This window comes from Manis javanica, chromosome 10 (assembly GCF_040802235.1).
Source record: "Manis javanica isolate MJ-LG chromosome 10, MJ_LKY, whole genome shotgun sequence".
Lineage (NCBI taxonomy): Eukaryota > Metazoa > Chordata > Mammalia > Pholidota > Manidae > Manis > Manis javanica.
The window spans coordinates 110809215-110824574 of NC_133165.1; the positions used below are offsets into that span (position 1 = coordinate 110809215).

At 50.7% G+C, this 15360-nt stretch overlaps 2 protein-coding genes across 2 annotated transcripts; both read left to right on the forward strand.

Moving 5' to 3' along the window:
* The first annotated feature begins 1567 nt into the window (after positions 1–1567).
* Positions 1568–7555, forward strand: MIEF1 (mitochondrial elongation factor 1). The gene is made up of 4 exons (XM_017660751.3): positions 1568–1711; positions 2822–2999; positions 3206–3468; positions 3985–7555. The coding sequence occupies exons 1-4, from the start codon at positions 1568–1570 to the stop codon at positions 4789–4791; spliced, it is 1392 nt and encodes a 463-aa protein (XP_017516240.1). The 3' UTR covers positions 4792–7555.
* A 2812-nt stretch (positions 7556–10367) lies between these two features.
* Positions 10368–12390, forward strand: ATF4 (activating transcription factor 4). The gene is made up of 3 exons (XM_017660754.3): positions 10368–10560; positions 11074–11391; positions 11481–12390. Exons 2-3 carry the CDS (start codon positions 11166–11168, stop codon positions 12314–12316), a joined length of 1062 nt encoding a protein of 353 aa, XP_017516243.3. The 5' UTR covers positions 10368–10560; positions 11074–11165; the 3' UTR covers positions 12317–12390.
* Positions 12391–15360: the final 2970 nt, after the last annotated feature.

The window sequence follows — 15360 nt, forward strand, 5'->3', positions numbered from 1 at the left end:
GCCTTCTCACCTGACCCCACCCATACATACAAAGTTGAACTCTCCTTCTTGGCCGCGCTTGCTTTGTGGACTTGAAGTGAGAACATATTTCATTTGGCCAAGTAGTCTCTCATCAGGTCCCTAAACCTAAAGCTTCCAGTGACTTTAAAAGGTAGAGAAAAGAAAAGTGCCACTAAGATTGGGAGCCCTAGTTAGGGAAAAAAAGACTTTTGGACTTGACAGTGACTCTTAATTAACTAGTTGCTGGAATAAATAGAGTCATAAATATTTCTTCCTTGAGGAGTGGGCAGCTATAGGCAAGGGGCAGGAAGTGTGAAATAGTAATACCCAGTTGTAAGGGTGTTAGAAAGAATGTTACTTTGCACTGGAAGGTACATCCAGCGATTGTGGCTCCATCCTCTTATCCTGGGTAGAGTGGGACCCTGAATGGCATACAGCTGTGTTTTTCCTTCTGGGAGTGTATAGGACACAGGAGGTAGAAGGGAGTAGCAGTGTTAAGAGCAGTATTCAGATGGGAATCACTTTGCCATTCTTTATGTGGATCAGGCCCAGTGTTCCAACTCCATGGGAAGTGGGCTTATTTGGGGACAAAGGGGAACTTCAGTCAGGATGACTCCAGGAGGCAAATATGTGCTCACCTTGCTTGAATGCTGTACAGGAGGCACCTCTGTTGTATGTGCCCAGGAACTACAGTTTTAGTTCGTTTCCCAAGTGCATTTGAGCAAATGGACTTTTTGTTTCCAATTAACAACTGCATCTACAGCATCCTTTGTGATTATTTTTGGTCGCATGGTGCCCGCCTCACATGAACTTCTTGTAGTCACCCTCCACACCTTCTCCAGGACACAAAGCATTCGTCAAGTGAGAGTGTCCACAGAGGGTTAGTCCCTTTTTTGGACCTTCCTCACATAGGCACTTGGAGTTAAGTCTCCATGTGCAGTATGTTTGGTCCATGTTGTTTGTGGGTTTTGTTTTTTTTTTTTGCAGAAACCGATTGAGTAGGAACGCTTTGATTTGGGTCAGAGTGAATGTGATGCAGTAGAACAAGCAGCGTGTAGGAGCGGGGTGTCCTGAGTTGTAGAGATGGCTCTGCCTTTCCCCTTCTCGGGGACCTGTGGCCAGTCACCTCCCTGTGTGTGAAGTGATGCGGTCGGGTTAGGTGAGCATTCTCTAACCTATCAGGTTAGACCTAACCTTTCATGAAGTAGTGGCCAAAGGATCAAAACGTGACCTGCATTGTAGTTTTGGGAAGGGGTAGGGAGAGGGTTGCCTTGCTTGTTGGCGTACTTCACTCTAGTGCAAGCAAGGATCGACAGCGAGCTTAATGCTTTCACAAAAGGGGTGGAGAGGATTTCCCACAATTACTCTGATCAGTTCCTCCCCCTTGCACCCAGATGCATCACAGAGGGAGCTGGTATCTCCCTCTCTAGCCTGGAGCCTCCAAGGGTTTGGGAGCCCTAAAGAAAGTACTTGTTGGGGACTGGCCTGATGGGAAGGGCGGAGGATGGATGGCTCCTGGGATCCTAGGTGGTGACGGCTGTGTTCTTTCTTCGTCCTCAGGTGCACGATGGCGGGTGCTGGTGAGCGCAAAGGCAAGAAGGATGACAATGGCATTGGCACGGCTATTGATTTTGTGCTCTCCAATGCCCGGCTGGTGCTGGGGGTGGGTGGGGCAGCCATGCTGGGCATCGCCACACTGGCGGTGAAGCGGGTAAGCGTGTGCCGCGGGTCTGGGGAGGGAGAGGTGGGAGGCTGCCTCTGCAGCAGGCCCCTGACCTGGAGCTAGACTCTGATACTGCTGGTGAGAATTCAGCTTGGTAATTTGGTGTCAGTAGATGAGACCGTAAGAGAATTCAGTAAGTCTGCTTCTAGGATTCGCCCTAAAGAAATCACTGGAGAGACAAATAAAGTTCATCCCAGTGAGATAAACGTTGCAAATAACCAAAATGTCCTTATTTAAAATAGCAACACCTCCACCACAATGCACTTCCTATTCCCTTTTCCTACTTTTTCTTTTTTTTAAAAAATTTTTATTAAGGTATGATTGATATATACTCTTATGAAGGTTTCACCTGAAAAAACAATGTGGTTACTACATTCACCCACACCACCAAGTGCCCACCCACACCCCAATGCAGTCACTGTCCATCAGTGCAGCAAGATGCCAGAGATCCACTATGTCCCTTCTCTGTGATACACTGTTCTCCCCATGATCCCCCACAACCTACTTTTTCTTAATGGTTATCTGCCTTCATACTTTCAACTTGCTTATTATATATTGCTATATATACCTCTACTGGACAGAGAACTCAGTGAGGGCAGGGATTCAGTCTCTTTGGTTTACTGCCTTACTCTGTGCACCTAGAACAATGCCTGGCATGCCCTGGCCATTCAATAAATATTTATTAAATAAATGAATCAGTGTTCAATATTATGGTACATTCATAAGGTACAATGTGGTATAGTCAAAAATGTACCACAGTGTTAAACACTGCCTCATTTTTAGTGATGGGGGAAATGATAAATGAAAAAATCAGGTTTCAAGAGTGTATATAGAGTAGGGTCCTAATTTATGAATATGTATTTCCAGAAAGAAATATATCAAAATATTAACCGTTACCTCTGGGTTGTCACATAATTGATTGGTGTTTCTTACATCATTTAGTATTTCCCAAGATTTTCTGTGTGGAGCAAAGTATTCCCTATCCAGAATACAACAAAGTTGTTGAAAAATAGTAGTTAATTCACTAGGACAAAGCTGCTGGGAAGGAGGGGACCAGGACAAAAGGTGGGTCCATGTGCAGGTCCTCTGTTATTTCAGATGTATGACAGGGCGATCAGTGCCCCTACCAGCCCCACCCGCCTGAGCCATTCAGGGAAAAGGAGTTGGGAAGAACCAGACTGGATGGGCTCCCCCCGATTGTTGAACAGGGACATGAAGACAGGCCTGAGCCGGTCCCTGCAGACTCTTCCCACAGACTCCTCCGCCTTTGACACAGGTGAGAAAGGCTGTTACCCATTCTGGGACTTACCTCTGGGTTCTTGGTACTTACTACTCGTGCATGCAGCAAACATTTCTTGAGCACATATATACCAGGCACCACGCCAGTACTGGGCCAAGCCCTCCTCCTTTCTGGAGCTGAGGCAGCTGTAGATCGAATGAGCATGGGCAGAGTTCACATGCCTCTTTCTCTTGCCTTGGCAGATACATTCTGCCCACCCCGGCCCAAGCCATTGGCCAGGAAGGGCCAGGTAGACTTGAAGAAGTCACGACTCCGCATGTCCCTGCAGGAGAAACTTCTTTCTTACTACCGGAACCGGGCAGCCATCCCTGCTGGTGAGCAGGCTCGGGCCAAGCAAGCTGCTGTGGACATATGTGCTGAGCTCCGGAGCTTCCTGCGGGCCAAGCTGCCTGACATGCCACTTCGGGACATGTACCTGAGTGGCAGCCTCTATGATGACCTGCAGGTAACAAGGTTCTCACGAAGGGTAGGGTTGGGTACTGACCAGGATGCTTCTTGGTAGTACTGTTGGACGAAAGATCCGGGTCCCAGCTTGCCAGAGAAACTGAGGTCTTGCTGCTGCTGAATTCTGCAGTGTGATAGCATTTGGAGATCCCTATCTTGAGTCGTCTTTAACCCTTTCTTGTTTTTAGTCATACTTACACTTCTAAGAAGCTGTCTTCCTTCCTCTACTCTTGCTCCTGTCTCTCCTTTCTAGTTTCTTCTCTTTTTGGGTCTTCAAGGCATGGGGGATGTCCTGTCTACTTCTGTGTCCAGAAATGAGGTACCACATGGAATGAGCATGGGCTCTGGTGTCTGACAGACCTGGGTTGAAAGCCTGTGTGAATTGATACAGTGACGTGAAAGAATTCTTAGTTTTCTTTATTGTTGGTGGAATACAAGATGGTGGGACCTATGTTTGGGGAGGCATATCTCATGAGCAGATTAAATCCCTCAAACCCATTTAATTCTGCTCCAACAGGTGGTGACAGCTGACCACATCCAACTCATTGTGCCCCTTGTGCTGGAGCAGAACCTGTGGTCTTGTATCCCTGGCGAGGACACTATCATGAATGTCCCTGGCTTCTTCCTGGTTCGTCGTGAGAATCCCGAGTATTTCCCTCGTGGCAGCAGTTACTGGGACCGCTGCGTGGTGGGGGGCTACCTCTCCCCAAAGACAGTGGCAGACACGTTTGAGAAGGTCGTGGCTGGCTCCATCAATTGGCCGGCCATAGGGTCTCTCTTGGACTATGTGATCCGACCAGCACCACCCCCAGAGGCCCTGACCCTGGAAGTACAGTATGAGCATGACAAGCATCTCATCATTGACTTTCTGCCATCAGTGACCCTTGGTGACACTGTCTTGGTGGCCAGACCACACCGGCTAGCTCAGTATGACAACCTGTGGCGGCTCAGCCTGCGTCCTGCTGAGACAGCTCGCCTGCGGGCTTTGGACCAGGCCGACTCGGGCTGTCGATCTCTGTGCCTCAAGATCCTCAAGGCTGTGTGCAAGTCCACTCCGGCTCTGGGCCCCCTCACTGCCAGCCAGCTCACCAACGTCATCCTCCACTTGGCCCAGGAGGAGGCTGACTGGTCTCCAGATATGCTGGCAGACCGATTCTTGCAGGCCTTGAGGGGACTCATCAGCTACTTAGAGGCCGGAGTCCTGCCCAGTGCCCTAAGCCCCAAGGTGAACTTATTTGCAGAGCTCACACCTGAAGAGATAGATGAATTGGGGTATACTCTGTACTGCTCCTTGTCTGAGCCAGAGGTGCTGCTGCAGACTTAGGGCAGGTGAAGGCAGAGTGGTTGTCAGGCGGTCGGGGACTGGATTCTCCGTTAGAAACACTTGGCTGCAGAGTTGGTGCGTCACAGGGTCCGTGGGTGCCTCCTGACTCGCTGGTCATCGCCTTGTTTGCTTCATGCTGAATAGCATGACATCTGTTTCCTGTTTTCTCACCCAGCCCCTTCTATTTTTGTTATCAAACACTGTGGCCCCGACTTCTCCCCTCCCCCTTGCTCCAGGCTAATTTTTTTCTACTCAGTGTTCTGCGGGTTGGTCCCAGGGTTTCTGCTCCGTCTGTCCTGCCCATTTCTGCCTGCGCCTTTTTGTGTCTCCCTCTCTTCCTCGTCATTCCTTCTGTTCTGTGCTTTTCCCTGGAACACTTACGCCTGATCAAGATGTTGCCTTTTAGTTGAATGTCACTGAAGAGTCACTGCATGTTTCCAAGATGAACTCTGCACAGTGAGTGCTCCGACAGTATTTACAGTATTTAGGGTTTCTGGGGATAAAGCTGGCAGAAGAGCCAGCCTTTGATCGAGGTTCCTGGAAAAGAAGCCCATTTCCCACCCCCGCTAACTTGTATTCCTTAGTGCTGGGAAGGTCTCTCAAGGGAGCCTGAACTGACCACACGGGTGTGAGGGATCAAGATAAACTGGATCCAAAATTATTTGGAGACTGTTTCTCAGTGGCCATAAGAAGAGTGTGGAGTAGGGGCAGCATGGATGGTGAAGAGGTCCTTGGGAGGAGGAGAGTGCCTCATGTCCGTGCCTCATCGTGGCTGCGCCTGCACCACTGTGTGCAGGAGTCAGATGAGACGGAGGGAAGGGGCCACAAGGCTAGTGCCTCTGCAGCAGGGCACTGTTCCCTCCCGTCCCTGCCCCACCGCCAGTTAGGATAGGGCCTTCAAGGACACAGCCTTAGTGTGAGGTTGGAGGGAGGGTGACAGGCAGCTGAACGTCAGCTGGATGACCCAGTCACCAGTGGGGGCTCAGTGACCATGTTTCTCTCTGCCAGGCCTAGGATGCTGCCTTAGGGCAGGAACAGCCCCAGTAGCCAGCCCTTTATTCCCCAGTGGAGCCAGACGAATGGAAAAGGAGTGTTTGCTGAACTCCTCAGCCACCTCCAGAGGCCAAAAGGCAAGCAACTCTGCGCAGACCTCTCCCCGTCCTGTCCCTTCCCCGCTCCTGGACAGCACAGGGATAACGTGCAGGAGAGGGAGGTGGGGACTTCCCATGTTCCTCCTCGTTTCTGGCTGCTAAAATTGCACTATTTATTGCAATGTAAAAAGTATCCTGAGGGTGAGGAGGAGTGTTTAATACACGGTGTCAGTGCATCTTCTTGTTCTGTGTTTTTTCCTGTTTATGGCAAGAGGTTGATAATTTCTGATCTGCCCAGGCAGTATTTTTTCCCTCTCCTATCGCGTCTTACTGCTTTATCTATTACTACCTCTCCATCAGAGGATTCTGGTGAAGCTCTCTGCAACTGTCTCATTCCTTCCCAATACAGTGACATGAAATGACTTCAAATAGCTCTGAAACCTCAGTTACCCTTTGAATTTAGGGTAGATTCCTGTCCCGTTTTTGTCATGGATTAGGAGATTGAGAACTACACAATGTAGTTAACTTTGGATATATTTGGAGAATCCTCCTGCCTCTTCTCTTGTACATATGCAAGAGTTCCTTAAAGTGGTTCAGTTGTTTCATTTGTTTGAAGGTATTGAGAGAGAATGAAAAATGTGAAGCCCAGAACCCTGAGAGACTCTCCACGCTGGTTGTCCATCAGAGTCAAAATGGACTTTAAAAAGATCGATATGCTTGAGTGCTACCCTGGTGCTACCCTGGGTGGTTGGTCTGGGGTGGAGCCCAGCATTGATGGTTCTGATGCTTGCAGCTCGTGTCCATTAGAAGGGAGGATGAGGGTAGGACTCTCATAAAGTGTTGCAAAAGCATGGGTTATTCTTGATTGAGGTGAAAAGATTTGGTTTTCCCAATGAGAGTATCATAAAGCCTACAATTTTCCCAGGCTGGTGTCTCTGACCATGTAAATATTGTCATTTATTTCCATGTATTTCCAAAAATTAATTCCATGTAAAATACTGGAAGGAGAGTTCAAAAGAGAAAAGATGTAAAAAACTAAGTCCCAAATTATCAAAGCCAAGTGTAGCTGCCATTTGAGTTGATCACTTCTCTTAAAGAACATCTTTCTAAGGTCATCTCTGTCTTTTAACTATGTTTTACAAAACCAAAAAGCAGAACTTTGCCATTTCACAAACAAGGACCTCCTGGAAGTCCTCAGAACTAGCAGCAGTGGGAATTCTCAGCCCTGGTCCTGGTGGCTTTGCCGACAGACTGGGCAAGCCTCATAAAACATGGAAGACAGGCAAGCGCTTTGAGACTCTTGGATAGAAAAGGGCAACATTCTGTGCCCTGCCCCCCCAAACCCTTTAATCTTTGGGGAAAGATGTAGTGCCTCTCCCTGCCTTTTCTGCCTTCCTCCTCAGTATTTATTGCCCACCTTTAAGGCCTGAAGTAATAGCATCTGCTCCTAGTTCTCCATGTAGAAATTTCTTTGCATCATCTTGGTTAAACTCACATTGTTAGCCTTGTGCTTAAAAAATATACTCATCAGCTTGAAAACCTAGTCACTTGGAAAGTGTATTTTGTTTCTCTGTTGCCCCTTCCTAAAAAATTAGTTCAGGACAACAGTGTTTTTTTTTACACTCTTTGTTGTGACTTTCCTTTCAAATAAATAATCGAAGTTCATTGCTAAAGTTGTGTTGGGGCCTGTAGTCTTTCCTCCTGGGTCTCAGCCCCTCTTGGTCCACCTGTTAGCTGATGTTGCTCCCTTGTACTCCACTCAAGGTGTAAGTGCAAATGGTTTTGATGAGGAATCAGCTTCAGGATCAAAATGCCCTGGAAAGGCCCCAAGGGGAATTTTGTAAGTAGGGATCCCTGCTTGTGTCCAGAGTCCTCTGCATGGTACACTTCCTTGAGATTGTGACCCTGTTTGAGAACTCCTGCTCTCGCAGGATTTGTTAGAATTCTGAACTTCCTGCTGAAGCTAAAGCTACAGGCCAAAGAGAATGATGAGAGACACTTAGGTCTAGAGCTGTGAGGCTGTAGCCCTTTTAGACACTGCTGATTCTAAGTGGCCAAATACCAGAGATGTGGGTTCTGGGGTTAAGTGCATACAACATGTTTACCTTTTCATTTTAATCACCCTGCCGTCTTTAAATTCTTGGTCCCTAAGGCCAAGTCCACAATGTGCCTTCCAGTCACTTGACTGCTCTTCAGTAGCAGTTGGTAGATTTGGAATCAGTCACCTGTCTTGGCTAAGTCCATATAGAAGCAGCTTAGCTCTGAGACCCAGAGAACAGCTATCCTTTGTCTCCTTGAGGGAGGAAATAAAGCTGGGGAACATGATGTCCTTATACAGCATGGGAAGAAAATAAAAGTCTCTTTCCCAACAGCTTTGACTTTTCTGTATGGCATGAAACATTTTCCTGGAGGAGTGGTACTGGTTCTGCATTTTCAGCCAGGAGCTTTTCAGTCTGGGTCTCCATAATAGAATGGATGGGATAAGCTACTGTTGGGGTCATTCTTCCAAGACCTCTGCATTGTCAAAACTGGGCTGGTGTTACTTTAATTCCCTAACCATCCCTATGGTCATCCATCAGGAGGCACTGACGCAAAAGGAGGACATGCCCTGTGGGGTCTTAGTTACATCTTTGGAAGACTAGTGGCTCAGCAATTCTTACTGCCTTTGCATGGGAAGACTCGATAACTTGTGTATTTTGATGCTTTGTTTGTAGTTGTTGGTTTCATCTTGGTAAATACTAGAGGAGTCCTCTGAGGACGCAGGATGATGTAGTGGAGAAGGGGAGGGAGAACTGGGTGGTCAGGGTTGGAAAACCTGAGTTCTAATAACAGTAATGGTAACAACCCTCTGTTGAGCGCTTACCAGGTACCAGGCACTTTGCTCAGTGCTTTACATATATATCTTACCTCATTCTAAGGGCAAGGGTACCATCATTAGCTTCATTTTACAGATAAGGAAACTGAGGCTCAGCAAGGATAAGTGACTTAGCACAATGTCTCAGCTAATCAGTGGAAGAGCTAGGATTCTTTTGTGTTTGCCCTTAAAATTTGTCTTCTGAGCCCGCTATCCAATAGTGCCTCCACTGGGAGCTGTTACTTTTGGGCAAGACACTTCAACTCTTAAGCCTTCAGTTTACTATTGTAAACGAATTGTTGGGCTAGATTTAATGAAGTCAATGAAGGGTCTGCAGTTATCTAGGACAGTCCTCCCGTTTTTTGACATCACAGCACTGAAATACTCCTACAGCCCACTGAGATTGGAGGTAGCTCCAGGGCCTGACTATGGAGGGAATTGAGGATGGTGGAGAGCCTTCTTGGCACAGCTCCTCAGTTGAGAAAGCAAGTTGCTCTGACAAGACTGCTGCTGAGAAACACAAACCCCCTGCAAGTGGGTATGGGCTCTCAACTTCGGTCCTCACAGGGCTGTTAAGGACTTGATGGAAGCGGTTGTGCCTGTGAGTTACAGAATTGGGAGTTAATGGGAACTATCCTGAGAGAGATACCAGCCGAACAAAATCTCTCCTTAGGGATTATGCTTTATTTTAGCAAAATGAGTACGTAAAAATACAACAGGTTAAGATACAGGATTATGCATCTTCCCGACTTGACTTTACAGAGCTCAGTAAGGATGCAGAGCTAGCTTTTTGATGGCAGGTGTGCATGTATCGAGTGATCTCCTGAGTGAGGTCCTCAGTCCCCCTTCAGCTACTGAAGGGCTTGCATATGGTGAAAACGCACACGAAATTACATTCCCTTTTGCCCAGTTTTCATCTTCAGGCCTGAACCTGGTCGCTAGTCCGGAGCTTCGCTGTGGCCCACCGGGGGGACCGCAGGGGTGGCCTGACGCCTCTGCTTGAGACGCCCTGGTCTCCCTGGGGCAGGCTACCGGAGGGCCAGGCGGAAGAAGTCACTATAGAAAAACTTGACCCAACAGCGCGCAGACACTAGAACGTAACAGAGAAGCTCCCTGACCTCTCCGCTCCTTCCCGCGCGGCATCCTCGCCGCGAAGCCCGTCCACCTGGTAGTCTGAGCCAATAAAAAGCCTAGATATGTATGATTCACCATGCCTAGCCAATCAGCTTGACAGATGCTCTCCGCCCGCATCTCGCGCGATAACCAGGCGGCTTCGGACTTCACAAAAACCTTCCAAGAGATGAAAGACGTCTCTCCCCGCCTCCGATGCTAATACCGGAAGCGAAGCGTGTGTGAAGGATCCCTCCGCGCTCTCTGGCGGCAGAGGGAAGTGACCCTCTGATCTTGGAAGCCTTGTGAAGTAGTGCGACTTTTTACTTCCTTGAGGTCTCGGAAATAACATTTTCTTTTCACAGATGCACCTTGGGCATAACATTCGTGGGTTGGAAACAGTAGGGGGTGTCGGGTAGGTGGAAACGAGGGTGTGGGCGGTGTGGAGCACGTGATCTCGGCGGAAGGATGTGCTCTGTGATGTGTCTCGCGGCACAACGTCTATAAAGGGCTCCGACGCGCAACCGCCATTTCTTCTCCTCCCGCCTGTCAATGTAGATTCTCCCGGCCAGCGCCTTCGCTCCTCCGCTCCCGCAGCGTCGGCGGCCGCCATGGCGTACTAGAGGCAGCAGTGCCTGCGGCAGGTTGGCCTTCGCAGCGGCGGCAGCAGCACCAGGCTCTGCAGCGGCACCTCCAAGCAACTTAAGCCATGGCGTGAGTACCGGGGCGGGGCCCTCGGCGTGCCCCCGGCCGGGGCTTTCGGGTGGCTTGGGCGCGCCCGCGCCTGGGCGGCGTCGCGGAGGGAAGCGGTTTTACGAGCGCTCGGGACGCGTGGCCCTGTTTGAGGGTCCTTGAGACGCCTGCGCCTCTGAGTGGGGAGAAGCCTCGGCGGCTTCGGGCCCCGCGCTGGCCGGGTCCCGCCTGCCTCCTGCGAAACGTGGCAGAGCCAAGATGGCGGCCGGGCGGCGCCGCAAAGCGGCGTGAGTCACGGGGCGGGGCCGCGGCTGCTCTTGGATCCGGGAGCAGGGATGGCTGTACGCCGAGGGCGTCCATCTTGTGCAGCCGGGCCCGGGAGCAGGGAGGTGGGGCGCGATGGCTCTGGGGCGGCGTGTGTCCGACCTTGCACAGCCCAGGAGAGTGCAGGTTGGCCATCCATCCTCTTCGGTGCAAAGGTGAAATTGTCGGGTTGAGTGATCGCTAATGGGATCTGGTCTGCTTCCTGTTCAGGCTTTTCACGGCATCCAGCAGCAGCGTTGCTGTAACCGACAAAGACACTTTTGAATTGAGCACATTCCTCGATTCCAGTAAAGCCCCACAACATGGCCGAGATCAGCTTCCTGAGCAGCGAGGTGTTGGTGGGGGACTTGATGTCCCCCTTCGACCAGTCGGGTTTGGGGGCTGAAGAAAGCCTAGGCCTCTTAGACGACTACCTGGAGGTGGCCAAGCACTTCAAACCTTATGGGTTCTCTGGTGACAAGGCTAAGGCGGGCTCCTCCGAATGGCTGGCTGTGGATGGGTTGACCAATGTCTCAGATAACAGCAAGGGTGAGTGGGTGTCCTTTATCTGCCAGCAGGTCGGTGACGTGGGCCTGCTGCCTTGTGCGTCTGACTTGGTTCTTTTAAATCTTTTCCAGAGGATGCCTTCTCCGGGACAGATTGGATGGTGGAGAAAATGGATCTGAAGGAGTTTGATTTTGATTCGCTGTTGAATATGGATGATCTGGAAACCATGCCAGATGAGCTTTTGGCCACGTTGGATGATGACACGTGTGATCTCTTTGACCCCCTAGTCCAGGAGACTAATAAGGAGCCCCCCCAGACAGTGAACCCAATTGGCCATCTCCCAGAGAGTTTACCAGAATCAGATCAGATTGCCCCCTTAACTTTCCTGCAACCTCTTCCCCTATCCCCGGGTACCCTGCCCTCCACTCCAGACCATTCCTTTAGTTTAGACCTAGGCAGTGAAGTGGATATCTCTGAGGGAGATAGGAAGCCAGACTCGACCGATTATATTGCCACAATCCCTCAGTGCATAAAGGAGGAGGATGCCCCCTCAGATAATGACAGTGGTATCTGTATGAGCCCAGAGCCCTATTTGAGCTCGCCCCAGCATAGCCCCTCTACCTCCAGGGGCTCCCCAAGTAAGGGCCTATTGTCTCCAGGTGTCTTGTCTGGCACCCCCCGCCCCAAACCCTATGACCTTCCTGGGGAGAGGGTGGCGGCATCAAAAGTAAAAGGTGAAAAACTGGATAAGAAGCTGAAAAAGATGGAGCAGAACAAGACAGCAGCCACTAGGTACCGCCAAAAGAAGAGGGCAGAGCAGGAGGCGCTCACTGGGGAGTGTAAAGAACTAGAAAAGAAGAATGAGGCTCTGAAAGAGAGGGCAGATTCCTTGGCCAAGGAGATCCAGTATCTGAAAGATTTGATAGAGGAGGTCCGCAAAGCAAGGGGGAAGAAGAAAGTCCCCTAGTTAGGGTAGTCAGGAGTGTGCTTGTACATAAGAGGCTTGTGCTATCTCTTGTAATAAATTATTTTGTAGTGAAAGTTAACGTGCAGACACGTTTGTCGAGTTGGAATCAGTCAACTCCGTTTGAAGCAATAGATCCGTGAGTGAGAGTTTGGGCACTTCAAATTTGAGCCCAAGAGTGTTGTTACCTTGGGCTGTAGATGAGGGTTAATGGGCCGAAGAAGTACGTTAGAATCCCTGAAACAGGCGGTGGTACCTGAAGTGAGAGCTGCTGTTAACCCCTGGATGGATTGAGGCTGGGGGCTTAACTTAGGGGGCACTGACAGGTTGGCCAGGACAGCATGTGTCCTAATGCTGTGTGCGTTGTGTTGTGCCAGCATCTGCCATTAGTCTCCAGGTACAGCCCCAGTCCTTGTGAGCTGGCCACATGAAGTGACTTGGCTTGCCGGGAAAGTTCTCAACAGTTACAGATCTCTTACTGGAAGAACCTGTCCAGAGAAGAGCTGTTTTGCTTGAACAAACGGCTTGTAGCTTGAATTCCTGACGAGCTGCACTGGAACCCTCATTGATAAGTTCCCTCAGCTGCCGCGGCTGGCTGGAAGCCACTTGGCCTTAAATGACTGGCTGGCTCATTTTTGCAGGTGTCGTGGGCTCAGGCAGACACTTCCGTATTAGGTTGTGAATACAAAAAACACCCCAACCTGGCAGATGTGCTGGAGAGCCTCTTGCATCCTTGGGGGATCAGCTTGGTTTCAAAACCAGTTTTCCATGTGAAAGGCGCATGTAGATGTAGGGAGTAACGCCGTGGTAAGGGTGGCTGATGGGGGCACTAGACCGTCGTGAGCACTTCTGCATTCCATCACCAAAGTCCCCATAATGAGACCATTTCACGGCCTGTGGAGTGGTACGCAGAGGTGGAGGATCTCAGGTAAAGGCACTATTTGAGGTTAGGGGTGTACTGCCAGAGTGGGAGCTCTTGTCTATTTTGCCCCTCAGAAACAGGTGGCCTACGAGGACTTGAAAGTGGGGACCTCAAATTTCTTGACCTTCCCAATGTCTGCATAGTGATGAGACCCAGCCCACTGCTGGAATACAACTAGTGGTGTCCCAGATGGGAACCTTGGCACCAGGGGGAGATGTTTCACACACGGACCTGAACCTGATGGTCTTGCATGAGTTTGTAGGATCCCCTGTAAGGCCGTGATCCTCAGCAACTTACATCAGGGAGGTTACAACCAGCTATTAAAATTGTCAAGCTCACCCTGACCACCCGGTCTAAGCTTAACTGCTACCCCCCTAAATAAATGGGGACTTACTGGATTAAAGAAATAGCAACTCATCTACAAACACTGGTATGAAAAGCTCTTTATTAAATGCTTGTAAGGATCATCTCACCATCCCCATTTTACAGATGAAACAAGCCTGAGGTTGAGTAACTTGCCCACTGACGTAGAGTTGCCCACACCCACAAGGCAAGGAGGGGACAACATAAAGCAAAAATTCCAGCAGAGGCCATAGGCTCAGATCATAGACCGCACTTGGCCTTTGCTGGCCTGCCCTCCACTCTCATCCTTCACTTGTGCTCCAGCCCAACGTCCCTGCACCTCTGTGCCTTTGTACTTGCTGTTCCCTCTGCCTGAAAGATGGAGAGCACTGTGGCATGGTTGTGAGCTCACAATCCTCGGGAACTAGGTTATGGTTCTTCCTGATGCAAGCCTGGGTTTGGATGCTGGTCCAGGGGCAGCTGGTCCAGGCCATGACAGCGGTATAAGACAGGCCATACTCAGGTACTTGTAGGTACTTGGGAGCCCAGCAGAGGGGAACTAGGGGCTGGGCTGGGATGAGTGAAGTCCAGTACCACACTCCACCTTGCACGAAGCAGCTTGAGGCCCCTGCTAGGCCTTGGCCAGCCTGAGTCCTGGCTGTTCAGGGCAGGGCGGAGCTGTGCTCTAAGCCTGATGGAGTGGGGGTGAGGGCGAGGCGCTGCTTCTAGTTCAGCCCCACGCCAGCCGCTGCCTGGGGCCGCTGTTCTCGGCTTTCGCGCCAGTTTTGTCGTCAGGACAAGCCGGCGGGTCCTGGAGATCAGGAAATGGCCTTCACGTTTCTTTACAATTATTCATGAGCATCCACTGCCCTCATTCTGGCAAGGAAGACAAAACAGCAGTAAAATAAGAAAGACACGTGTTGTGAAGATGGCAGGGAGCGCGCACGCGGAGTGCTGGGGTGGCAGGATTTGCTCCTTAAGATGGGTATTTAGGAACGTCTCCACGAGTCCAAGCCGGCAGGAAGCAAAGAGGCTTGGGCCCAGCAGCCGGGGCAGGGGAGGGGCGCGAAGCTAGGGGGCGGGCCAAACAGCGCCCAGGCCTTGCGCCTGATTGGACTTGAGTCTCCTCTGCATAACCTGGGGAGACCCCGGAACGGGAGAGACAAACTGGGTTCTATCTGAAGAGGGCCCCTCCGGTGAGGGATAGGTAAGCAAGGGCCTCCGCTGTCGTCCAGGCAGTCTGGAGGAACCGGCTGGGGTGGGTGGCTGGGTGGGGGTGCGGAGAGCTGGTAAGGGCTCAAGCAAATCAAGCTTGGATGGGGGTGTAAGGGAGGAGACTAAGATGACGCCAGAACAAGGGGAGGAAAGTTTCCATTTCTTGAGTTGGGGAAAACCAGAGGGGAGCAGGGTTTTAATTTCAGCTTTTCGTTACGGGTAGAGGGTGGGCTTGGTCTCAGGTAGTTTGAAAAGCTGCTTGGGCGTGCAGGTGGGGACAGCAAGGAGGCAGCGGAGTTTGGAGACCAGGAGGAGGTCTTGCTGTGGCATCTGAGGGCTGGGGAGGGGAGCTCACAGCCCCGTGGGGAGACAGCAGATGGTCGCTCGGACCAAGTAGACAGTGACAGCTCCACAGCCAGGACTGTCCAAGGCTGGGCCACCTCAGTGGAGGGAGCAGGGACTTCTGGGTGGGAGGGTATGGCAGGCTGCCTGGAGGAGAGCACCTGAACTGGGCTTCAAAGGCTGGGGAAAGTTGACGTAGAGAGGATGGGGAGAGCACCCCAAGAAA

Bases quoted from the DNA above. Each gene is read 5' to 3' on its own strand.
- MIEF1 (XM_017660751.3), top strand. From the start codon at position 1,568: ATGGCGGGTGCTGGTGAGCGCAAAGGCAAGAAGGATGACAATGGCATT. The intron at 1,712-2,821 runs GTAAGCGTGTGC...CTGTTATTTCAG, and splicing joins CCACACTGGCGGTGAAGCGG to ATGTATGACAGGGCGATCAG. The intron at 3,469-3,984 runs GTAACAAGGTTC...CTGCTCCAACAG, and splicing joins GCCTCTATGATGACCTGCAG to GTGGTGACAGCTGACCACAT.
- ATF4 (XM_017660754.3), top strand. From the start codon at position 11,166: ATGGCCGAGATCAGCTTCCTGAGCAGCGAGGTGTTGGTGGGGGACTTG. The intron at 11,392-11,480 runs GTGAGTGGGTGT...AATCTTTTCCAG, and splicing joins TGTCTCAGATAACAGCAAGG to AGGATGCCTTCTCCGGGACA.